This window comes from Parasteatoda tepidariorum, chromosome 10, assembly GCF_982258835.1.
Source record: "Parasteatoda tepidariorum strain Cologne lab strain chromosome 10, Ptep-v5.0, whole genome shotgun sequence".
NCBI classification, from domain to species: domain Eukaryota; kingdom Metazoa; phylum Arthropoda; class Arachnida; order Araneae; family Theridiidae; genus Parasteatoda; species Parasteatoda tepidariorum.
In genome coordinates this window covers 12,345,647-12,373,312 of record NC_141764.1, presented here as the reverse complement: position 1 = coordinate 12,373,312, position 27,666 = coordinate 12,345,647, and the positions used below count along the sequence as shown (strand labels likewise).

General features: G+C 33.0%; 2 protein-coding genes across 4 annotated transcripts in view; one reads left to right on the top strand and one right to left on the bottom strand.

The window, feature by feature from the left end:
* Positions 1 to 23,611, bottom strand: part of LOC107453925 (uncharacterized) — a 39,029-nt gene extending 15,418 nt beyond the window's left edge. Inside the window, exons 1-6 of one of the 3 annotated variants that reach the window (XM_087154022.1) lie at positions 22,544 to 23,611; positions 20,984 to 21,209; positions 17,181 to 17,497; positions 10,391 to 11,382; positions 3,302 to 3,420; positions 990 to 1,086 (exon numbers count right to left, since the gene is read on the bottom strand). In XM_087154022.1, the coding sequence (XP_087010148.1) occupies positions 990 to 1,086; positions 3,302 to 3,420; positions 10,391 to 11,382; positions 17,181 to 17,497; positions 20,984 to 21,209; positions 22,544 to 23,584 (2,792 nt within the window). In that variant the 5' untranslated portion in view covers positions 23,585 to 23,611. Of the gene's footprint in view, positions 1 to 989; positions 1,090 to 3,301; positions 3,421 to 10,390; positions 11,383 to 17,180; positions 17,498 to 20,983; positions 21,210 to 22,543 lie in introns of all 3 variants that reach the window. The other 2 variants (XM_087154023.1, XM_087154021.1) reach the window with 2 other exon arrangements.
* The window catches only part of LOC107453924 (gonadotropin-releasing hormone receptor-like), a 189,410-nt gene that overhangs the window by 16,130 nt on the left and 145,614 nt on the right, over positions 1 to 27,666 (top strand). The window lies entirely within an intron of this gene.

Genomic DNA, 27,666 nt, shown 5'->3' with positions numbered 1-27,666 from the left:
TGGATTCAAAATAAACTCGCATTAATATCAATAAGTTTGATTGCATTTTTAAAATAAATTATTCAAAACTTATAGAAACGATTAAATTCAAAAAAGAGCAACTGGTTTTTTTGATAATTCTTTTTATTAAATTATGGAATATTTACACAAATAAGAGAAATTACAGACTCTTTTTATTTATAAGAATTGAATTTTAATTTAAAAACTTACTGTGTAAATAGAATTCAGTTCAATTAGGTTATCAAATTATTGCATAGCGGAATAAAATTTAGAGAAAAATGTTCCATATTCGTGTATTTAAAATGGTATTCAATCGCAAGGAAATTATTTTTATAAATAAAGGAAAAATAAAAGATGCATAACTTCATACATTCCACAGCTGAGATGGAAAAAATAAATACAAGGTAATTAAGTAAGGAGGTCGCAAACGTGGTTTAGAGGAATTGTGTATCATAAGAATTAAAAATTGCGTAGCTACCCATGCCCGGAATTTCACCGTTATGAACTGACTATCCATGCGCAATTGATAATTTTATTTACATAAATTACTTTAATTTTACTTTACTGTTCCGTTTTGCGAGAATTAAAGTCGAAAGTTACACTTAAACAGAAAGAAAAATAGTTGTTTTGTCTTAAACTTTTGACTCTTGTTCTGCCTAAACTATCGGGATCTTATTTATTGAAGGCCCAGAGTACAAATCTACGAAAAAAATTACTTTTATTCAGAGACTTCTTTTTGTTCGATTTCGTAATTTAAAATATCATCTGTTACTTGACTCTTCTATTTAAAATTGTTTAAAATCGTAAGCATAGTCACCGACAGGTCTCCAGGAAACTGTAAGGGGAGTTAAGTTAGACAGACAGTATCTTTATAACAACATCGATTACATATTAGCATTCAAAATTGCTTTTTTGATGCATGCTAACTCAATTGTTACCATAAAGCTAACTTAGAACTTGAAAATAATAAAAAACAATGTACAGCATACACTAAAGCAGGGCCATTAAATAATTCGCTGTCCTCTAGGTTGTCGTATAAACTCCACAACTTATCAATTATAGTATGCTTCCTTCTCTGTGCAAAATCTTCTAAATGAGAAAAAAAAATTTATTCACGGTGATTATAATTAAAGTTTCATATTCAAAAAGCTGCAAAAAAGAAACTGCTGGTAAGAATGACTAGCTATCTTCTTTGAATATAATTAAAGCAATGAAAAGTCATTTTTAGGAAACAATAGTTCTAAAATTAGCCGATAGACGGTGCTGTAATTTTCTTGTATACTAAACGTTGACTGCCTCAAACATGCTTTTTTCTTTTTTTATATTTTTTATAACCGTCGTTGAACAGCCGATCCAATTTTGGATTTAGGACTACAAATGATCAACTCCGTAGACTTGTAATTGTGAAACAAACCCAAAAGACAAGGAAACTCCTGGATCAGTACTCCTAGAGGTATTGATTTGTATTGGGAACATGGAGGACTCAGTGCCTCGACAGATTTAACGTGCAGCAGTCACCATTAACTGCACGGAGACTCTTCTTCCAAAGGGGATCGAACCCAAGACCTCTTGGACATGGGCCCCGTTCCCTACCCACCCGGCTATCCCAGCCAACGGTAACACTATAGTAAAATTCAAATCTGCGTTAAATGTAAGACGAAAAAAAGGCTCGTTACAAATATGCACATAATGTGTAGAGGCCAGGAAATCCTCCTCTCCCACGGCTGTAAACCACTTCATTGGAATATTTACTTCCCGATGTACACAGGCCAAAACATTGAGGACAATATCGTCGCCGTTAAACTAATTGAAAAGCATAAAAGTTAATATGACATCGAAAACAATTTGTACAGACAGGCGTCCGAGAGCAATGTCGTCACAAGACAGAATTAATGTTGTAAATAAATTAATGTTGAAAAGATGTTTAAAATTTGCGGTTCGAATCCCAGCGATGGATGGTCGATACGCATCCGGCTTGTGCCGATCACAGTGCTGATATAAAATATCCTCAGTGGTAGACGGATCATAAGTTAGAGTCCCCTTGCCGTCAGGCTAACTGTAGGAGTAATATAAATCTAGGTATTTTTGAAGAAAGTAGTATTTAGTTTGGTAATGTGTTCGATTGTGGGCAATGTCGTCGGTTTTCAATCTTCCGTAAAATGATTTTTCTTAGTTTTTCATACACTCAGATGAAGCATCAGATTATTTAAATAAAAATAACCGAGCAGTTATTTTTATTTAACAATAGTAAAATATTAATAATAAAAAATCTGCCTTTTAAATCTATAAAGCAACTTAATATACGAACAACACACTAACATTGCATTAAAAGTATTAACTTAATTCAGTAAATTGTAAAATATCTCTTTATATTCAGTCGTTTCGGGTGTTAAACATTTTGTGACAACTAGCAACTTGACAATACAAAAATATGTGAAAAATGTACAGGTTGTACAATGGAATGAATATTTTATATATATATATATATATATATATATATATATATATATATATATATATATATATATATATATATATATATATATATATATATATATATATATATATATATATATATATATATATATATATATATATATATATATATATATATATATATATATATATATATATATATATATATATATATATATATATATATATATATATATATATATATATATATATATATATATATATATACTGTTTTCATTTATTTCGTCTAACTACGTCAAAAAATTCCGTATTCTTAAGTTTAAATTTCTTTTCAAGTGCTATTAATTGCTTTTCAAATTTGGGTAATCATTACTTCGCTACAATTAAAATCCATTTAAGAAATGTTCTTAAATAAAATGTTAAATATATACAATTCATTAACAAAATACTCACCATTTTGTTAAATAGATCAATTTAAGAAGAAAAAAAAAGGAAAATTACAGAGATTGGTGAGCAGGGTTATATTATAATGAAATATTGTATAAATTTAAATACAAATGGCAAATTTTTTAAATCAATTTGTTCAAACCTATATCATCTTTAAGTCATTGAAAACCATTACGAAGTATATTTTAATTGAGAAGTCATAAAAAATCACCCAGCATATATTAATGATAAAAACAAATAATAAACACAAAGTTGATTGTAATGTAGTACAGTAAAAGAGTAGTTTTATTTGAACATTTATAAAGAAATCATTGAAAAGCGCAATAAGTTAAATATTTTGTACGATATGGATGAAATTATTTATAATCACGCTAATAAAACACATAATATAATAAAATGTTCAGTGTGGGAAAATTACCTGATTCTTCCTCGGTTTTCAAATTCTGCGCACTTTCTCTTTGTATCAAGCTCTCCATGGAAACATGTTTTTGAGGTCCGAATTCCTTTGAGTGCTTTGCAGCGATTTCTTGCACTATTCTGAAAAGGGGGGGAAAAGACAGCTTTTTTAACCGGCTTTTCGAACCTATCTTTCTTCAACGAGCATACTACTTCAGTAAATGATAAAACTTTGCACATAATTTTTGTTTCTGCGTATACTATATATATATATATATATATATATATATATATATATATATATATATATATATATATATATATATATATATATATATATATATATATATATATATATATATATATATATATATATATATATATATATATATATATAATTAATCTTGAATTTGCACTAGGCATATAAAACTGGCAAAAATGATATAATATGATCAAGCAGTATTTTTTTTTTTTAGATTTATCCGAAGTACTCGTAGTACTTCAGGGTATGCCCCAAAAAATAGGACCCTTTAGACATTTTAAGTCTGGGGTCCCAAAATACACTCTATAACAAAAAAATCGACGCACCAAGAAGCAATTATCTGATTGCGTTGAAATTTCGTATGCATGAATGTTTTGAACAGATCAGGCTGGGGATGTATCGTTCATCGAAGACGTGTTTGGAGACACACAGGGCAGAGGGGGGATCCTGCCTTCACACCGGCCCTCAACAAGGCATTATGGTCTGGGGTGAAATTTCCTTTGACCTCTTTGGTCGTCATTAGAGGTACACTTACTGCACAGCGGTACGTCGACGACATCCTAAGACCTGTTTTGCTACCGTTCCTTTTGTAGTGACCTGGGCTGGTTTTTCAGCAGGACAATGCCAGACCACATAAGTCACGTGTTGTTATGAACTGTCTGCAAGCTTGTCAAACTCTGCCTTGGCCTGCCAGATCACCAGATCTCTCTCCCACCGAGCATGTCTGGGATATGATGGGAAGGCGATTGCATCTGGCACGAAATGTTGATGACTTCGTTCGACAATTGAATCAAATTTGGCAGGAAATATCGCAAAAGACCATCCGGGAGCTCTATCGGTCTATGCCACGGCGTGTGGCAGCTTGTATCCAGGTTAGATATGCATACCCTCCAACTGCTACGGAATTTCCGTAGTTTCAGAAATGTTCTTTTCACACGGTAGCAAAATTAATGTCTTAATATTTAAAAAAAAATAATTTTAGCGTAACTTGTCCACTATTACTTATAAAAGTGCAAGTCATATGGCTAGATTCTTAAGTTCTGATAAAAGTTTTATGAGAGATCCATTTGCTTTAAAAATTTCTACTTTGGTTCGCTACCACTAGAAAGAATTATTTTCAAAATCCTCATAAGTTGGAGGGTATGGATATGGGTCAACACCTTATTGAACTTGTTACTGTAACTCTGCAATAAATTATTCAATTGTTCTGAAATTTTAATCATTTACTATTCTGTACATTGTCTTCCTATCCACCAGTTTTCGTTTCAATCGGAGAACTCCTTCTTGGAGCGTCGATTTTTTTGTTATAGAGTGTACCTTAGTGAAAACTTAAAAATTATCGCACAGAATATTCTTTTACTGATACACCCTTAGAGGCGAATTTTCTAAAAGAAATTTTGTTTTCTAAGATCAAATAAGGCGACGCATTACCTCAGACAGAAACAATAGTAGTACTAGATTGGTTTTATGAAAAAGGCCCTTACCTTATGAGGCCCTTGATCTTAAAAAAAATAGATCCGTGTAGGGCAGACCGAGTAAATGTATACCGGGCAGTGGCGCTAAACCTTAAAAAACAATGATGTATGGTATACCGGGCAAATGTATACCAGGAAGTGGCACTTAACTAGACCTATTACGGACATTTACCAAAGCGACTATGATATTGCTAACATTCAGCGTTGGAAGTCAACAACCACCCATTTCAATCACAGTCACATATAGGGGAGAGTCGGGTAGCTCCGCCCAGCGGGTACCCCCGCCCACCGTCAATTTCATAAGTATAGAATGTTTTTTCAAGTCAATGGGCCATCGGACATTGAAAATAATCCTTTTTTAATATAACAATTAAAGTTTCAAGTATTTAAGAATCTGTTAACATGGTAAACAATAGTTTTGAAAATATGTTGAACACAGTAGTCATGAAATTAAGAAAAATTGGTTGAATGTTTCGATTAAACTTCATTTTAATACTAAAAAAATAATTTTTTCTATACATACAGCATTAAAGTATGACGTCTTAAGTTTAATTTGCAGGCTTTTATGTGAAAAATTGTTTGAGTAATTACAAATTTACAAAAAAATTGGATTTCGGGTATCACCGCCCAATCTTATTTCGTCGATAAATGTACGGTTGCATAGATTATTATTTTATTGCTTCAAATTTGAATATTATATGCATTTTTAACAACAAATATTGTTCTAACTAAATGATTGTTAATAAATGATAGAATTCACTAAAAGTATATAAATATGTAATAAATAAAATAATTTTGTGATAAAAATGATAAATGAGGTTTATCTATTGTTAATACATTGGTCACTTTCATTTACACCTGAAAATACAGTCAAAAAACAAAATTTTTGGAACTGGGCGGGGCTACCCGACACAATTTGAAAAGAGCTGTAAAACATTTTTTTTTTTAATTTCTATTTTTTTAAGTTAAACTATTCTTTTTTTGGTTTATTCTATTTGCATTATTTAATTAGATAATAAAACAATAGAAACATACAAAAATATTGATTATTACTCAATATTATACGGAAATACACTGGTTATCATAAATTAAGGAAAAATCACAAAAATAGCGATAACTCTTTCAAAAGTAAGCCAAAACGTGCAAAATTTGCATATGTTGTCCACTAAGAGTAGCTGAGTAAAATTGCAATATGCAAATTAGTGGCGCTGCACTCGGCTTACGTCATCTGCCTGGAGCATAAAAGTCCAAGTTTGAGAGAAAGCACACAAATTTTACTGTGATTGCGACATTGAAAATCTGAGATAGCCAATTCGTAATAATGACCTCTAGGCATCATTTGCCTGAAGAACTACGATGGAGAGCCATCGGGAGACTAGAGGCAGGGCAGAGTCAATCAGAAGTGGCCAGATGGCTAAATGTGAGTCCATCTGTGGTTCATAGACTTTGGAGGCAATTTCAAACCACAGATTCGGCATCTAGGAGGTTCAGTCAAGGACGGCCAACTGTTACGACCAGTGCCGATGACCGATATTTGACATTAAGTGCACGCAGGAATAGAACCGCTACTCCGACACATCTTAGATCCTCTCTTGCTGCAGCCACCGGAAGGTTGGTGTCAACGTCAACTGTGCGCAGAAGGCTCCACGAAGGTGGTCTGTATGCGAGACGACCAGCCATTTGCGTGCCGCTCACATCACGCCATAGGAGAGACCGTTTGCAGTGGGCCCGACAACATGTCCACTGGACGTCAGATCAATGGAGGCCTGTTCTCTTTACGGATGAGTCCAGGTTTAGTCTAGAAAGTGACAGTAGACGTTATTTGATATGGAGAGAACCTGGGACCCGTTATCATCCATCAAACATCCGTGAAAGAGATGCATACGGAAGAGGCAGTGTCTGTGTTTGGGGAGGCATATCCTTAGGAGGGCGCACATACCTCCATGTCTTTCCAAGGGGAACCGTGAATGCTCAGGTTTATCGAGACAACATCCTTGATGCTTATGTGCGCCCATATGCCGGGGCAATTGGTGATTGCTTCCTGTTACAGGACGATAATGCAAGACCACACAGAGCTCGCATTGTTGATGATTATCTTCAACAGGAAACAATTACTCGCATGGAGTGGCCAGCTCGATCCCCGGACTTGAATCCTATCGAGCACGTTTGGGATGCTCTAGGGAGGCGTGTATCTGCCATCAATCCGCCCCCTCAGACCCTTGCCACGCTTGCAACTGCTTTACAAGAGCAATGGCTCTCACTTCCTATTGAACTGATAGACCGCATAATTGAAAGCATCACACATCGCTGTTTGTGCTGTTTTGCTTCTAGAGGCAATCATATTCCATATTAAAGGTACTTTTTCTATTGCAAACCGATACTTCCAATTTGTTTATTTTATACATGTGCTAATTTCTATACTACTATTAATGTCTGATAATTTCTTTTTATGTTGTTTAATACCTTACTATGTGTTGTATATTGTGGGTAAGTTTCATAAAATTCCATGTGTAATTTCTTGAGTTATCGCGATTTTTGTGAATTTTCCTTAATTTATGATAACCAGTGTATAAGCAATACTCCTTAAGTGGGCGGGGCTACCCGGCTCTACCCTACATGTAGAAATGCACTACTCAATCAATTTGTTTTTAGATATCAATGATAAAAAAGAGAAACAAAACTTTCACATTCAATAATTCATTAAATTATTTGCCCCTTTGCCATAAAAGTACAGTCTCAACCTTTCAGAGAGTACTTTCAATAATTCTTAGCATGACACTGGTGGTATTTTTTTTTATCCCCTTAGAACAGGGTTTCTTAACCTGTGGTTCATGGACCCCTTAGGGGTCCATGGGTCATATTTTGGGGGTACGCCAACTACTTTTAAGACGATTGGATCAATAATATTTAAATAACATTGATCTTTTTTTCTAAAAGGTGAAAATACATACATATTTGAAACTAGGTGATTGAGATACCCCAAATTCAGTACGGACCCTCTAATATCCCTATCATATTTTTAACATTCTACACCAACCGGCTTTCAGTTTGCACTATCAGGGACAACCCCCTGATTACGTCCAATTTGCTATTTTTATAATCCTTTATCAACCCTTCATTTTTTGTGAGTCGATCTTTTGCCCTTTCTTCTTAGATATGCCAGCAATCCTCCACAATATGAGGAGCCACATTCGCAAACCATATAAAAATTTAACATTTTTAAAAACACAAAGCAGCCTTCGCATTTTATTTCAATTGGAAATAAAGTAAAGTAAAAATAATTGATGGTTTTTGCAATAATTTTTTTACAGGGGGGGTCTGTGAGTTCTCAAAAAAAATTTAAAAAGGGTCACATTATACCAAAAAGGTTAAGAAACACTGCCTTAGAATGAAAAGGACATGCAAATTTCTTTACTTATTTAAATAGCTTTTCTCATCCCTTAACACAGATGTCCAATTCTGGTGAGATTTCTGCCATTTTCGGTTAATCTGGTTGTAAATATACCAATTCACGGTGAACTTTACAACATGGCAGCTTATCTTATTGGATTCAACATGCAGGTAGTTCTACAAGTAAAACTACCACATAAAGGAAGACTGTTATCCAAGATAAGGGCAGTATATATATATATATATATCCTAAATAAGTATAAATTTGGACAAAGGTTTGCTCCTCACCATAATTATGCTTCAGCCTTTTTTTGCAACGGATGTCCAAATACTTATTAGTAGTCGATAATACAAGGTATATCATAACTTAACTACTATATTTAAGTTGAGAAAATTAACTATTATATTATGATAATGTGTACATTTTAACTATTACAGTGCCTGGGCAAATTATTAGGCACACTATAAGATTCTATGTGAAATCTTAATTATCAGGTGATACTATACAGCTTTATTGTTTCTATGCGGCTGAAACTGGTTCGCACTTGTTTACATTCGTGTATCAATGGGTCGAATTGGACGATATATAATATAAATTCGACGGTATATTACATAAATATAGAATATTTATTATATCAGGTATTATATCAGAAGATTATAATAATAAGACAAAAATATTAGACGCAGTGTAGTTTTTTAATGGCTGCATGTTTTGCGCCGATTTATATGCAATATTTTTATATTTAAACTTATATCTAAATGTTTTTTATTGAGGCTTTTCTTATATACTTCCTGTTTGCTTTTATTTCTAACGTATTGCCTTACAATATTAACCAACTGATACACGAATATAAACAAGAGTAAATCACGTAAAAACAATAAAGCTGTTAATAATATTTCTGAAACCCAACAGATGGCGTTGTGAAATCATTAATTGTAATCAGTTTCCTCCATGCCACTGTATCATGAACATCTTCCATGTTTTGTTATTAAATATATTATGTTAAAGGCGTTTATAATGGCTTAAACCCCGTCGTATTTAACACTGAATCTTTTACATAAGACTCATCTTCCAATTATTGACTTAATAATTTGCCTGCCTTTCGGAATCCAAAATTTCTCTCGTACTTGTGATAGTGTGTTTGAAATACCAGAGTGTACTGTCTTTCACTATCAGTTCTGTAAATTCAGTTTTTGATGGAAATAGTATAGGGTATTTTTCATAATAGTTCAAATTGGGGTGTCTTCCACCGACAAGTAGAATTCCTTTAGTAGAAATGAACGGATTTAAGTTTCTGAAATTTTATCAAATCGGTAAATTCTGTCCTTCCTTTAAATAATCTATATCCTTTCAGAAGTTCTTTGCTTGTACGTGTCTCAACCATAATGTTTTTAGCTTCTTCTAATTCTTCTGCGGTTAAAACATTTTTGATTCTATCTTCTTTCTTTAGTCTCAAATTTGTTACAAATCTTCAAATCCAGGCTGTTATTCGGAAAACCTTCTTAATAGAACTAAATTTATGGATATCGAAAATTGAATAGTGAGCATTATTTTCACTTGCATAATTTCAGTGTTAAATACGACGATCTCGGGGTTTAAATCATTACAAACACCTTTAACATAATATATTTAATAACAAAACATGGAAGATGTTCATGATACAGTGGCATGGAGGAAACTGATTACAATTAATGATTTCACAACGCCATCTGTTGGGTTTCAGAAATTATTATTAGTATTAACATTGAGAAATATTATTAACAAAAGCTGTATAGTTATCACCTGATAATTAAGATTTTAAATAGACTCTTATAATGCGTCTAATAATTTGGGACTGTATATTTTGTTATTTAGCAGATTTTATTATGTAAGAAGTACTAGGAACACGAAACAACACTTGCAACACGAACGAACAAACAACACGAACAAACTTGAGAATATGCTAAAAAAAACATTTAAAAAATAGCTTTCAATCTTACTTACTCTAAATGAGTAGCCGCTGCCGATTTTCTTGGCGGTGTGTAGCGTTTACTATAAGGAGGGTGAAAAATGGGATCGTCTTCTTCGAAATTTTGGTGATCCGCTTTCAAGGAACCTAAAGTGTCCAGAATATTCGTCACCCACCTTTCATCTCTTGCACTTTGATCCGAATTCCTCTCCCCCAATGTTACTTTGATGCGACCATTCGGAAGAACTTCTCTAATTTCAACCAGATGCTTGTCTTCTAGGTCAACATCCTTATGAAGCATGGAACCTTTTCTATAGTAAAGAGCAGAAGGCACGGCTACTGGACTTAGTTGAGTGGACAAACACTCACTCAAAGAAAATATTTCATCGCCTTCATAGGAAGATGAGCTTAGGTGGTCACTTTCGTCCTGTTTTGGTTTTAGGTTTTCTTTATCATCCATTGGGAATTTCTCAGCAATATTCTCACTTAATTCTTCAGCCAAAACGGGTTGTGGCGTTGTTAAATGTTCTGACTCAACTGATTGAATCGTTTCATATGGGTTACTTGGTTGGTTGATTGTTCCATCTAGGCGATCGTCAGGAGTATTCGTTTTATCTGGACTAGGATGATAATTGTTCACTTCATTTTGATGATCATGATTAGTAGTTCCATTTGGGTTATCGTGAGTTCTGGATAATGTATCAATATCTGGACTATGATGATAATTGCTCACTTCATTTTGATGATCATGATTAGTAGTTCCAGTTGGGTTATCGTGAGTTCTGGATAATGTATCAATATCTGGACTATGCTGATAATTGTTCACTTCATTTTGATGATCATGATTAGTAGTTCCAGTTGGGTTATCGTGAGTTCTGGATAATGTATCAATATCTGGACTATGATGATAATTGTTCACTTCATTTTGATGATCATGGTTAGTAGTTCCAGTTGAGTTATCGTGAGTTCTGGATAATGTATCAATATCTTTCATAAGTGGCTTTACTTGCTGCGTATCTAGTGATTCCTGCAAAAAATATCATCTTATTTTATATTCTAAAATAAAAAAGAAAGCAATCATAACAGTAAGGCTTAAGAATATTAATAAATAACTCAGTAATAGCACCGCAAAGTGACCATGGAAAGTAAAGCGTATAATAGTACATATTAGACGTGTGTTGACTGAAAATTTCTATTTTAAAATGTGCTATGAGAAGTATTTCACTGAACAAATAAAGAAACATTTGATAAGATTGGTACAATACAGTCCCTGGCCAAATTATTCGACGCACTATAAGATTCTATGTGACATCTTAACTATCAGGTTATACTATACAGCTTTATTGTTTTTACGAGATAGTTTGCACTTGTTTACGTGCGTGTATCAATGGGTTAAATTAGACGATATATATAAATTAGATGATTGGATAAATTAGTACTGTAGTGTTTTAATAATGACATGATTTGCACGAGTATATAGGCAATACTTTAATATTCAAGCATATATGTAATGGGTTTTTATTCAGGAGATTTTTTATATACTTCCTATTCGTATTTATTTTTAACGTATTGCATTACAATGTTAATCAATTGATGCACGAACATAAACAAGTGCAAACCGGTTTCAGTCACATAAAAAACAAAGCTGTATAGTATCACCTGATAATTAAGATTTTACATAGAATCTTATAGTGTGCCTAATAATAAGGACAGGGACTGTATTTCACTGAATAAATGAATAAATATTATTTGCTTAGATTGGTACAATATATTAGAAGGTTTCATGATTCCAGTGTCGATATGTTATACTTAAAGTTCGAAAGCCGTTAATATTTGAGTATCGTTTAAGTTCGAAAGTATGTTTCTCTCTTTCCATTAACCAATTCGTTGATTGTTTGATTGAATTTATTGACTTGATACTTTAGGTCAGCGGTTCTCACTTTTTTTGTTTGTACCAGAATTCTTTTGGTGGAAACCTGGCCTTAAAAATAAGTTTCATTAGAAATGGTGAACATTTCATATAAAGACATATTAGTAATTATTTTGAAAATATACGATGTAAGGAAGTATTGTCATCGTTTTATTAATGTTCATAAAATATCATTAATTGTTAATAATATTCATCCCGAATTAATTTATAAAGTCATGAAATGACGCTTTATCAGTTATATTAGATTCGCAAGTCAAGAGCAATTTCTAATCTAGTTTTAAATTTGTTTTTCTTCTTTTTTTTGCATGCAGTAACTGAAAAAAGATGCGGAAAGTTACGAATTTCATAAAAAGGAAAATATATAATTATTGACATTTCTGTATATTGTTAAAATTGAGTTATTTAATTTCGAATTAAAACGCTAGATAAGAAATACAAATGCAATTTTTGAATAATTTTCATTCCTCTATGTAATTTATACTAAATATGTATGACATTAGAAAATATCTGTATGTATTTTTTTTAAAATTTGTCTTTATTATTTTTGCTGGTATTTTACATAAAGCGCTTTATCTCCGAGACCATCCCAACCTTCTCATTCATTGTTTATGAGTTCTAGCCTGATGTATAAAACATACTTACAACAAATAAAACTATTATAACAAATGAAACTATTCTATGATATATTATTTCAGAATGTTTCTAGGAAACGTCCATCATTCAAAAAAATGTTGAGAACATCTAAATTTGACTGCTTTATAATCCCAATAATTTCTGTACTTCCTACTTAAAACTATTATAAAGAGGATGTCAGAATGAGATACCGATAATAAAATCTAATTCAATTTTACACAGGGTTTCTTAAAGGTAACTTCACGTAAACTTTATTGATGTCGAATACACATTCTGGTTTAAATTACTTTAAGGAGTTCTTAAGCATGCTTCATTTACATTATAGAAAACTAGTTGGCTCCGCCCCTTGCTCGCTGACGCTCGCCCTGCTTTGATGGCGGCCAAAACATAATTATATTTCAATAAAACATTGGCAAATTTCAACAAAACATCGGCCAAAACTTTATAAAATTGCAATGAACCAAATAGAAGCAAAATTAATAAACCCAATAAAATGCATTTTGAATCGAAACAAAAATTAATGGAGTGAACACAGAAAGAATAGAAAAAAAAAACAAGTCACTTCTTCATTAAGCTTGAATATCCTCAGAATAAGGTGCACAGAGTTCTCTAATAGCAGTTAGATACTGTCTATATTTATCATGAATAGAATGTGTGTACCTCCATCGCCACATAAATTCGGCGAAATACGAATCGAAAACGGCGTCTGTGGTACCGGACTGGCGGTGACATTTCTTTCTAAAGTCCCTTTTTATGACTGCCCACACACCTTCGATCTTATTGACCAGAAACAAAAGTAACCTTACCAGCCGGTATCCAACGTAGAACTAACGGACCTCTGAAGTTACATGTACAGATGAACATTTAAAAATAACGCTAAAATCTAAACCAATCAGAATCACGATTGGGTTTCAACATCGCCCATCTTGGCGATCAACCGCGATCACAACTTGGCGAGAATCAAGAGGCACCCTCAAATATAGGCAACCACTTTATCTTAAAATGTAACATAGAATTACATTATTCTAGTAATAATAATAACAATCCTCTTAAACTCTTAATTCAGAAAACAAACAAATTCCAAAACGTAATAATAATAGTACGGGTAAATACCTTTAAATTAGGGATACCAAAATATTTATAGGAAAACAATACCTTTATCACTTATATAAATTGTATGCTGATGACAACCAAACCAATATGAAAACTGATGCGGAAAAATCGATCCTACCATGTGATTTTTCGGTCCATAAAAATGCACCGTCAACAATGGATAACTGCCACCATCATTAGATTTTTATATACTAGTGGGCTGCGCCCCCTGCTCGCTAACGCTCGCCAACCCCCGAAAATTGCTATGTAATCTCATATGGCTTGCTTCGCAAACCAAACTCGCTTCGCTCGCAACTAATTTAGGGACATTGCAAATGCACAAAATTCTAAGAATTCAAAACAATCATTCAAATCCATATAATAACTTTTTTTAAAAAAAAAATTACATCTTTTTAGTAAATACTTAGTCATTAAAATAAATTTGAATTCAAATAAATGACATGTAATTCGTTAAACCTATTAGAAATGTGTTATAGTATAAAATCTTAAGATAAAATTTCTAAAACTGATATCTCTTTTTAAAAAGGTTAAAATTTTGGCTATAATTAAGTCTATTAAATATTGAAATAAGTAAATTGCAATGGAAAAATGTGCATAAACAAATAAATTCTAGTAAAACAAATAAATTCGTGATATAAATCAAAAATCGTCAAATAAATTCGTAATATATAAAATCGTGAAAAAAAGCGCTTTCGACAAAATACTAAAATAGAGATCTATCGACAAAGACTACTCACTTCTGCCTAGCTTATGCTCTCTCTGGTTATTTCAGTTTCCGTTTTTAAAAGCGCTACATGTTGAGCCATCTCAGCTAGATTTGGCATGTGACATTTTTAGCGGCAATCATGGGTCGATTTTCTAGCCTTGTCATTCGGGGAGTTGTAATGAGGCTTTTTTTTTGTCGCCGTGTAAGAGAAATATGTATATAGATAGTTTGTTATTTCATTGAAGTGGCATATTTAACAAAGCCTAGTATTGTAAAACTGACATTTATTAGGGTGAAGGTTTCTTAACATGAGAATATTAGGTACTTATTCGCTTCGCAAGGGCCTGAAAAGCTATTAATTTAGTACCTACATTAGTATATTAGGTGCAGAATCTATTACCTCAATACCAGGAATACGTATGTGAATACAAATAATTATGCTTCATTGGCATAAATCGTAACAATAGTTCTTACTTGTTTTAGCATTTTATTTTTTTATTTTATTTTATAACCATCGTCGAACAGCCAACCCGATTTTTGAGTTTACGACTGCCAATGTTCAACTCCGTAGCCTTGTAATTTTGAACTCATTCCTAAACACAACGGACATCCTGAATATAATATTGAGAGAAATTTGCCTTCGTGGAGAACTTTTTGATGGAATTAAAACGCGTTTCATGGAGAGGTAGACCACCAAAACCCTACCATGGTTAGCCTGACGGTCAGGGAACTCTAACCTATGATCCATTGAGAATATTTTACAGTAGCACTGCTGTGTGAGGAGGAGGCGGAATTCGTTTCGACCTACCAAAGCTGAGATTCCAACCCGGGTCATTTCATTTTAAAGCGAGTTCTATATACACTGAGTCATCACGGCTCTTGTTTTAACATTTTAATCTATTGTGAATTTTACGGCACCTTATAGGGCAAGACCAGGAAAATTTGTTACTGGCTAGTTTTAGCATACTTTTCCAAATATTGAACATTTTAAACAGTTAAAATCTATGTAAGATACTTCCTTAAAGTATTTCACGAAAAATGGGAGGTAAATGAGTCACAGTGTCCTCAGGGAACAGAGAATTTGCCTCACAATGAGATGACCGAGGTTCGAATCCCAGAGGTAGTTGATAGATACGAATTTTGATTCCGACTCGCACCGACCACAGTGCTAGAGTAAAATATCCTCAGAATATAGTGGATGATGCGTTAAAATGCCCTTGACGTCGGGATAAATGTTAGAGGTTTCCGTGGTTTTCCTTACCAAGTAGCTTTAATGAGAGTTAATTCTATCAAAAAGTTCTCTACGAAGGATAGTTTGTCCTAATGCTTTATCCAGGAGTTCTATTGTCTTCTGGGTTAGGTTCAAAATTACAAGACTACGGAATTGAACGTTGATAGTCGTAAATTCAACTGTTCAACGCCTGTTATAAAATTATAAGATATGGCAAATACTTAACAGTTTATTTCTGCAATGCAAATGAATAAAAAAAATAAAAATAAATGCATAAATATAATAAAAAAATAAGTAAAATATAAATAAAACATTTGATTAAGAAACAAACGTCAAGTAAAGTCATTATTTTAAAATATACATAATAATTCAATATTTATTAAAAGCAATAATACCAAAATGCACATAGAGTACATAAATGACAAAAAAGTGATGATTGGTAGACAATTTCTTAATCGCCATTTGTTATATTTAATCTCCTTGAGTGCTGGTAGCAACCATTACAGCCCGATATCCAAAACGGATAATTACCGAATATTTTATGTATCGCAGCAATAATGTACTACGATTTATCTTATATTTTAACTAGCTTTCATCTCTGAAAATGTGAAATCATGTCATGAAAATATCGGCCACTTTCTGCAACCTAGAGTACTTAGGTCAGAATAATTCGTTCACCAGGAGTTGGTACCTGGCTCCACCTTCTCGGACGCTGAGTTCACTTCAGAGTGGAGTAAGAGGAGAAACATCTCCGCGCTTGAAATTGAGACAACCCTTAATGCGTGCCAAACGCAAACAGTGAATTTATTATACCTATCGTTACTCAAGCTAATTAAACATATTTTTAATTTAAAAACTGCTGTTTTCTCTGCAAAACGTCTCAAAAAGGACAAACTATTCGCTCAAAAGAGAGAAATATGGTCAAATTTATGAAATATTTAGTGTTAAAATAATGCACATAAATATTGCGAAATAAATATTTTTGCAATAAGATCGCCAAATAGCAACCTTTTTCACATCCTTCTCCCGAAAATAGCGAAATAGTATCGTCCGATACCACGTGATGCAGGCGGAGCCAAGTGCCTATAACGAACTATACTTGGGGTTTTAGTTTGATGACGATGCAAGTTTTTCTACTTAACTTTTTTTCTTAACTTTAAGTTCAAAAAATATTTTACTCGATTACCCCTAATTTTTAAACAAATAACATACCCTTTCTTTTTCTCCTTTCTCTGTTGAGAACTTTTCATTGGCAGTCGCTCTGGCATCCCTTTTTCTATCGACGTTTTGCACCGCGATTCGAATACTTTCCTCTGCAAACTTCTTCAAAATTTCATTCAATTCTTTATGGCTGGAAGTGACGTGACTCAACATTTCACTGCGTGTATCTTTTTCTCGGTTATCGTGAAAATTATTTTTATCATCGATGAATTCTCTTGAAACTTCTACTTTCCCTTTCACTGATGAATCCTTGAAGCTCTGAATGACGATATTCAATATGGAAGAGGCCTCAAAAATCCGAGAATTATCTGAAAAGCAAATTAGCTTTCTCTTTGAGAATAGAATAAGAGTTTTAAAGACCTGTTTATACTATTCAAGTTCTTGGACGAAGATTGATAAAAACTTATTTTGCTTGGATCGTCTAAATGATCATCCAAGTTCTTGGATAATAGTGGAGCATGTTCTACTTTACATCCAAGTTTTTTCTCCCTTAACCAATCAGCTTAACTTTCATGACGTCAACAAGCAGGCATCAGATTATGTCATTTTGTTGTCTGTTTTCACATATTTTAGTAGAAATAGATTAATCTGTTATGGTATATTTGTGCTATTATGATTTTATTCGAATTTATTTAGTAATTTTGAATTCTTGTAAATATGATTTTGTAATGTTGAATATGAACCATGCGCATGCGCTGGTTTTTCATCCGACCCATCGGTGACCTTCAAGAACTTGTCGACGAATCATCCAATTTCTTGGAGAGAGAAATAATTCCTTCAATTTCTCGGATTCAAGAACTTAGACCGTGTAAACAGGCCTTAAGGCTTTCGTCTCTCTCCACACTTTTACCCTCCCCATTGCCATAGGAACGGGAAATCTTGGTTTTTCCCCATGCAAAATCAGTTCGAAAGCGGGGGCTCAGGAGATTGAACTTTCACCTTGTAACGAGATGAAAATGTTCGAATATAGTTCGTTCACCAGGCATTGGCACTTGGCTCCGCCTTCATCACGTGATATTCGATTATACTATTTCGCTTTTTTGGATAGAAGGATGATTATAGAAGGATGTGAACGATCCAGAACAAGGTTGCTATTTGGTGATCGCATGACAAAAATCTTATTTTATAAATTTGACCATATTTCTCTCTTTTGAATGAATACTTTGTCCTTTTTGAGACATTTTGAAGGGAAAACAGCAGTTTTAAATTTAAAATATATTTAAACAGCTTGAGTAACGAAAGGTATAATAAAATTCATTGTTTGCGTTTCGCGCGCATTAAGGGTTGTCTCAATTTCAAGCGTGTAGATGTTTCTCCTCTTACTCCTGCCCTGAAATGAACTCTGAGGTCAAAGGAGGTGGAGCCAAGTGCCAAATTCTTGTGAGCGAACTATATGAACAGTTCCACGAATGAACAGTTCCATAAAGAAGGCGAATGTTTCGGTGTTACGAATATTTCTCAAAAGCTGGAAACAACAGATAATTTTAAGAGGGGAGAGTGTGGTAAAAGCATAGAGAACAAATACAGGGTGCCCCGAAACGACCGCATAAACTCTGCACAGTTAGATTCCTCGTTGGGAGTACATAAAAACTGCCCAAAGAAGCGTTCCTGTACGATCCATAGCTTACGAGAAAAATACAAAAAACAAAGTAGGACGTCACTGCCGGTGCAAGAAAAAACACTTTATTGGACATATCTACGGTGTACTCAAGCCTACCTCGATATGCGCGGCAGACACTTTAAACGTCTGCTTTAAATTGTGCACAGTATACTGCTGTTGATATGTTCAATAAAGTGTTTTTTCTTGCACCGGCAGTGACGTCCTACTTTGTTTTTCGTATTTTTCTCGTAAACTATGGATCGTACAGGAACGCTTCTTTGAGCAGTTTTTATGTACTCCCAACGAGGAATCTAACTGTGCAGAGTTTATGCGGTCGTTTCAGGACACCCTGTATAATAAAGCGCCATAATTTACCTATTACCATTATCCCTTTCCCTTTGTTATTTCAAAGAAAGGAAATCGACGCAGGAATTTCAAAACTAAAAATCTTGAAATATGGTATTTTACTGTTTTATTTTGGCAGACAGATTTGTTAAATGAGGTCCTTAAATATTTCATGAGTAAGTTCATTTATCCCTTTTAGGAATTACATATTATTTATTGCCCATTGACAAAATGGGTCTTGTTTTGAGTTTGATGGCGTCATCACACTTTTCAATTGTGTTTAAGAGTAATACTAAACAGTGTGCATGCGTTGCTATGACGATCGCTGCTGTGTGATGATTTTTTTAGAATTCTTTTTTTTTCACTTTTAGTTTGTTATGCATTAAGATGGTGAGTTTATTTTTGAGATATGGGACCAGAGAGATCCCATAAATACTTCTTGAGTTGCGAATAAAAAAGAACTTCATCATTTGAACGATATTTTTGTTTTTACTGTTTTAATTAAGAATCAGAAATTCCAACCTACAGTTCAAATTGGATCGTTTTCAATACTAATTCAGGTGAATATCACACATAAAGAGGGTCCCAAACTGATTGACACTTTCCCAAAGGAAAAAAGTAAGAAAAAAATAGATGCCAAGGCCTAAACTTACCGAGGCTGAAAGAGCTAAAGTCAAGGAACGTAGACGGGAAAAAATTAGACAACAGCCATTTTGCCAATAGGTAAAGTGTGATCACATTTCGACGATCACATTAATTTTTTTTTATTATTGAAATTAACTCTTAGCAATTGTAGATTTTACTTAAAATAGAATTTCCTTATATTTCTTTCATAACAAAGTCCGAACCAAGATTTTTAAAAATTTCTTCAAGTGCCTACTAAGTGTCTCCACTTCTCTGGTACGTTGAGCGTGGTAGAAAGAAGACAATAATATATTTCTGCACATGATGCAATACGTTGAAATTATGTCATTTTGAAAGGAGCAGACAAAAGCATGTATGTATATAAAAACCTATACGCTCTTTACGAACTTGTACATTAGAGCCGCTGGGTCAGGGGATAGAGCGTTCGCTTTCCAATGAGGTGAACCGGGTTCGAATCCCAATCGATACGAATTCCGCATCCGGCTTGCATCGACCACAGTGCTGACGTGAAACATCCTCACTGGTAGACAGATCATAGGTTAAAGTCCCCTTGCCATCAGGCTAACCGTGGGAGGTTCAAGCGTTCTTCTCCATGTGACGCAAATGCAGGTTAGTTCCATCAAAAAGTCCTCCACGAAGGCAAATTTCTCCTAATACTTGATCCAGGAATTTCCTCGTCTTCTGGATTGGCTGCGTAGTTTAAAATATTAGCAGTCGTGAACCCAAAAATTGGGTCGGCTGTTTAACGACGGTTATGAAAAAATTAAAAAAAAATACAAATAAAATAAAAACTTGAACATTAAGTCTAAAAAAATACCTATAAAAAATACCTATAAAAAAATACAAATAAAATAAAAACTTGAACATTAAGTCTAAAAAAATACCTATAAAAAAATACAAATAAAATAAAAACTTGAACATTAAGTCTAAAAAAAATACCTATAAATACTATTTTTTAAAAACATTCTCTACCTTGTGTAACAAACCTAATTCCAGATTTGAAATCCTGACGCCCGAATAAGAAAAGAAAAAATACTTGCATTGTATATTTTCCACTAAAAATTTTATATTTATCAAAATTGGGAGATTCTATATAGATTTCTTTCCTATACAATACACTTCATTTATCACACGGTATGTTACATTTATTTCCTCCAGTTTTTGGAGAAGAAAAAAAAGGGGGTAAAAGAAACATATAAACTACCTGGAATTTGCCATGGTTTCCGTGATATATACTTAGTGACATCTTCTTTCAGGCGTGAAGCGAAGGTTTCAACATTAAATACTCCGCTAATGCGTATCTTCTGTATTTTAGTTGGACTTTCTGTTTCTTTAACGCTCTGCAATGGATTAGAATCCGGAGTCGGGAAAAATTTCAGGAACTCTGTTTCCGGACACACACAAGCATTTGCAGGAGATGCTTGAGAGCACTAAAAACATTATAAAAACTATACTATACAGCTTTATTGTTCTTACACGACTGAAACCGGTTTGCACTTGTTTATGTTCGTGTATCAATTGGTTGAATTAGACGATATGTAATATAAATTCGACAATTGGATAAATTAGACGATGTATTATATAAACATAGAATATTTATTATATCAAGCATTATATTCAATAAGACCAAATTATTAGACGCGCTGTAGAGCTTTAATAATGACATGATTTGCATGAATTTGTATGCAATACTTTTATATTTAAACATACATGTAATGGGTTTTTATTCAGGAGATTTCTTACATACTTCCTATTTGTATTCATTTTTAAAGTATTGCATTACAATGTTAGTCAATTGATACACAAACGTAAACAAATGCAAACCGGTTTCGGTCACATGAAAACAATGCAGTTGTATAGTATCATCTGATAATTAAGATTTTTCATAGAATTTTATAGTGCGTACGTAGACAGTACGTAGTAAATAAAAATCATTCATTTAGATATCTCTAAACCCGGATAAAAATTGCGTTTTATAAACGTGCAAAATTAATTCTTAATAAAGGGTTTTTAATTTTAATTCTCATTTCGAGAACAACAGTAGTTTGCATATAATTAAGTACCGATATAATGCCGTGTAAGTTTAAATTCAGATACTGCAGTTTATAAAAATAAAGCAGAATGTTTATATGCTTGTGCAGTGCGCCAAAAAAAGGACTACCCTGAATAACTTTCGATCTATTGATCGGATCTTCACGTTCTAGAGCTTAACCTTAATGGCTCGAGGGTATGACTTCAATTGTGCTAATTAATAAGCGCAGACGCTATTTTAAATTACGAAATCAAACACAAAAACGTACTTTCTCTGAATTAACATACCTTTTTTCCCACCGGATTCGGTCTTTTTTTTATTTTACTGGTAATTATGACACATAACTCCCCATCTAGAATTTTATTTGTGATAGAATTCGATGAACGAACACCACTAGTTGACTAATTCTGTTTATTTAATTTTTCTTACTTATTTCGCTTGTTATTTTTTTTTCAATTATTAGCCGGGAGAAATGTATTTACTTCACCGGAGTTTTGAGAGCTATTTTGTGAACAAATCAACTGTTCATTGTGGAGCACCCATCGATGTTCGCGAGTTTATATCACTTCCGGGTCACCATTTAAAGGGAGAGTTTTTCAACCATGTCAGTTTTCATCTATCTCAAAACTCCTCCAGGTCGAATCAAGGTAGCCCGTTTTATATACTAGTGAATAGGTATTTAATATTTATAGTGTTAGTAACGCGCCACAGACAGTTTTAATTTCGACTTACTTCTAATACAGGTTCATCGCTATGTTGCGAATGGCTTGGAAATGAACTAAGGCTATCCTGAAGTCTAGTGAGTTTTTCAACGCAGTCACGGCAAGGGATTGCATTACCTACAGGCGTGCCATGACTCAATCCTTGAACAGCTTGTTTCTGAGATACATTTGAGTCTTGAATCCAATAAAGCATTTTTTCCGACAGAAAAATAAGGAGTTGTAAAGCATCGCTGATACGGTGGCGAAGACGACCATCTGTCACATCTGGATTCGCCAACGCATGAAGTACTTCTCTTTCATTTTCAAAAGAAACTTGGGGTTTCCTGCTGGTGGATTCCGCCATGGGTGCGGCGAATACCCTAACCATAGCAGGTTCTTCTCGTTGGACACTCTGGTACTCATTTTCATGATCTGGGCTGCTTCTTTTAGTGTCCTTTTTTCGAATGAACGAGTACGACGGAAAAGAGTCTATACCCGTTTCTCCTTTTACGGGTGCTGCCGGTGAATCTTTGCTGGTCTCCTGGAGAAGCGTCTCCGAGAGTTTAGTAAACTGCACAGTTAAAATCTGTAGCAAAAAGTAAATAAGTTGAAAAACGTAATGAGCGTAGTAAACATTGAAAGGAGCGGAATCGGGATCGATGTTCAAGTTGTCTTCCGCGTAAGCACGCAGCGTCAAGTCGGAAATGATTTCCATGATTCTCCACAGCAGTTTCTTCATCGTGAAGAATGCGTCTCTCAAGGCTGCGTTTTTGGATATCAAATTACTCTGAGGCGATCTTATGAGCGACGGATCAGATTTTTTGCGGGGAGAGGGGAGCGGGGATACCGTCACCATTTCCCATTCCGTTGGAGCTTGTTGCTGGACTTCTTCGACGAAAGCGACAAATCCATTAAACTCTTCCCGGATCTCTGAAATGGCATTGTCTAAATGTTCTTGAACGAAGGTTTTCATACCAGGAGTTAACGTTGAATAGGATGGTTCTTTGTGAAGTTTGGAAGAATGTTGATCTTCTAACAAATCTTCAGATGATTCGTTTTTCATCTCCTCCATTGGTTTTAGTTGAAAACAAATGCACTTAGCTGTCAAAATACACAGTTAAATAGTAGAAAACAAACCCACTACTTCTAAAGTAGATATTTTTTATCGTATATAAATGTATCTTGTTTAAATGTTATAAACAGAAAATAGTTTCAAGTCTGCTTACAGTAAATTATGTTTAAATTAGCCTAATTTAAAATGGCTCAGTTAATAATGCTTAGGTGTACCAGAAAAGAATAATGCTTATTTGTACCAGAAAGAATAATGCTTGCCAGTGAATTTGAATTTTAATGTTGTCATAGTGGAAATATTTTGATTCCTATCAGGCTTGAAATGTTTTGAATAAGAAAATCGAAACCTTTTGGGTGGATCCAATCAGAGCAAACGTTTAAGCGAACAGAATAAGATAACTTTCAATAATATTTATTATTTTTCGTTATTTCACTTAATAATAGTCAAAAAAGTCGGCATAGACAAATTATTGCATCGTTTTAAGGAATGTAATTTTAGATTCGCGATCGAAACGAACTATAGGAGGCGTTGTGTGAGACGAATTCCTGATATTTACATAAGAACAGTCATTCAGTTGCTCTTGAAATGTCTTCAGTGTAGCATTGTAACGTTCTTCCCTTATTGTGGCTTATTAAATTAAAAAAAAAAATTTGATATTCTTTCTTATGCAAGCGAAAACTAAATGGTATCTCTTTAATTTTTTGAGAAGGAACATCCAAAACTCATCGGAAAAATATTTGTAAATAAACAGGACAAAAAATATGCATCTTCTTATTAGTGTTAAAATTTAATGCCTGAGAAATAGTTTTACTAAATTTAATGATATAACATGAAAGGCCTATTTAAACTTTACATTCCATACTTTTAAGAATCATATTGCTCAAACATTAAAATATGCAAAAAGTATGCATAGGTTCACAATTTTATCAATTTAATTTCGCAAAAAAAGTTTTTTTAGAACTAAGAAACTTAAAATAAAGAATGCTTACGAAACGATTCTAAAAATTCCTCACATTAAAATAAAAAAAACTTTTATGCTTCTTTTTTGCTTTTTGTATTCATAATCGGACGTAGAAAACAATTCTTTAGAAAATTATCATCAAATAAGCAAAAAAACTATTTACAAGTAAAAAATTTTATTATAAAATTCTAACACTTAAATGCTTTATAAATCCAGAGAATTCCAAAATGATATGTTCATTTGAAAACTTAATTTACTTTAAGATGACATACCACACAATAAAATTTTATAATTACAAGATCTCGATATGAATTTCAATAAGTAACCTCAAAACAGAATAGCTGAATTCTAGTTGAAATTTCTCATTTAAAATTATAAGAAACTTACGAAGAAAACGATCAAAATTTATTAATAAACATAAATGATATTATTTCAAGTAACTCGGATGACTCTTTATTGTTGTTTTCTGAATTATATAGATTAAGAAATATATACTATTCTATAACAATTAAAGTTCTGCATGTTCTGAAATTACATTTGTTCATTGGAATGAAGTAAGCAATGTTGACTTCACCTTAATTTGTAATGAATTGAAGACAAAAAAAATGGATTTTACCATAATACACACATTTGTAACAGTATGGAAGTTATCGACTACAAGTTTGTTGATAATAGAAAGATAAAAATTATTGAGAAATTTCTTCAAATGTTGGGCACGTTCTGTTTCTGAATGATTTGCCAATGTTCTGGGTCATTTTTTTTTTCAAGTTCATCTGCCTCTTCCTTTAAAGTTTGGTTCTTATTTGCTACTAAGAAAATGGCGTTCGACTTTGTCAATGATTATAATCGAACTAAATGTCTGATATTTTTACGTTCCCGCTAGAGGGCGTACTCAAGCGTTGCGATCGCGAATTGCAAAATATTAAAAAACTAGAAAGAAATAGAACGATTTGCTCAAATTTTGAATGTCATATTTTAAATTTCGATTTCTCAAAAAAATATTCGAGTGATTTTACTAAAAAAAATTTTTTAAATTTAAAAATAAAAGGTGTGTTTATTCATAGAGAAAATGTTTTTTTGTTGTTGCTGGATTTCATAACTTAAAATATTGTCCAGTGATCTCACTAAGCGTTTTTAGAATGGCGGTCCGCCTTTCTAGCCCTTGAAATTCGTTTTCTCTCGGAATAATATTTCATAAGCATAAACCTTTCTTTCCTCTTGATCTTCATGTACGTCCTATATCCTTCGTCCTCTATGTATCGTCCTATATCCTTTTCCTTTAATTGTTTATTAATTAAAATAAATGGATATAGGACGATACATAAAAGATAATCTGCAGTAATTAATATATTATTCAATATTATAACTACAAATGTGTGTTTAAGAATTTTGGTTTTATCTTCTGTTGACATTTAGTTGTACAATTGTCATTAAGGTTGACAATGCAGGGATGGACTATTCAGTCCTTTAGGGATTAGGCTTCATAACGGGGGAGAGACAATTAAATATTCAACGAACCGAGCGTTGTTCATAAAATGGATTTAGCCTCTCCTAGTTTTTAGAAATTCATTAAGTGCTCTCTGTATTGATTTTAATCTCTGGAATAATGAAGGGATGCTTTAAAGTTTAATGTTTATGACGTCATGTTAGCTTATATTATTAAATTACGCAGTCAAAATAGAAAGTGGCGAAATTAATTAAAACTAAATTCAACCTGGGCGCTTAATTTCATTCTAGGCAATTTTGACATTGCATATCTCGTGGTTAGCATATTTTTGGTGGTAATCATCATAAGAAATATTTAAATTCTCGTCGCAAATATTATACGTAATGAAGGTTAACAAATCAAAATGGGTGTGATTAAATGCTGTGGAGTCGGAGTTTTGTGTCGAAATAGGTGTAAAAAATGTAGGGCTGTGGATTCGAAGTTGGAGTCAAACATTTTCATGACTCCGGTTAGTTAAGAATCCGGTTACTTTAAAAAAGAAATATTCTTGGCCTCATGAAAATTATTTAGACTAATATGGTTATTCAGCCTATATTCTTTGATATGTGAGAAAGACATTTTTTGAAAATAATTCTGCAGTAAAGGGGAAAAAAGGGTCTGCAAAAAAAAAATTCCAATAATTCTGCAGATAAATTTTTTTTTTTTTTTGCTTCCCAAATAAAAAAAGTCTTTCCGCAAGAACTCCGTGAAGTTCTGCGATAATGTCACCGTGTCGCCAAGATTCTGCCACGGGTGTCTGAAAATTGCTTCAGTAGATATGAGCTCTTTAAAAGAAATACATTATTTAACTAGATTGACCGATAAAAAATATACTTTCGAACATATACTTTAAATAGTTAACGTTTGTGCTTAGTGCTGGCCGAACAAAATATAGTAAATGATACAACCGAATAATGTAAAATAGTATTAACTGAAACCATAACCATAAGAAAAAGATATTAAATACTGTCTTAGATGCTATCAAAGGTAACCTTAACGGGTACATGTATCTTAATAACTACTCGTAGAGATATCTGTTACTTGTTCACTTTCCGAACGAGTAAATAGAGCTTTGAAATTGTTGTTCAGAGGCTTCTGGAATCGTTATTGTTCGTTTTTAGTACAAACAAAATCGTCCTTATACTTCATAGATGTGTTTTTTCTCCCAACAATGACAACATTTGAGTAGAAAAAGACAACTCAGGAAATTTTATATAGCTTACAATCTATCTGAAAATGATTTTAAAAACATGTCTCGTTATAACAGATCAAGTAACTTGGGAATATTGCTTAAATCGTTGTTACATCGTAGTAGGAATTTATTTTTGATTAAAGTTTCTAATTGTAACTTTTTAATAGGAAATAATGCTCATGGTGTTGGCCATTTTAATATGTATAGAATTATTTGTGTTTTTTTTCAAACATAAGACATGGATCATGGTAGACATAGATTTTTTTTTTTTGCTATAACTTTCAAAAGTTTCAATTAAATTAAGCAAAATTCTCAAAACAATTTTAAATAAATAACGAAAATATTGTTTTCGAATTTGAAAAAAAATTGTCAAGCATTCAAATTAGTTCTTTGATATTGCGCATGCACAAAAAAATATTTAAAAAAATCATAATTTTGTAGTG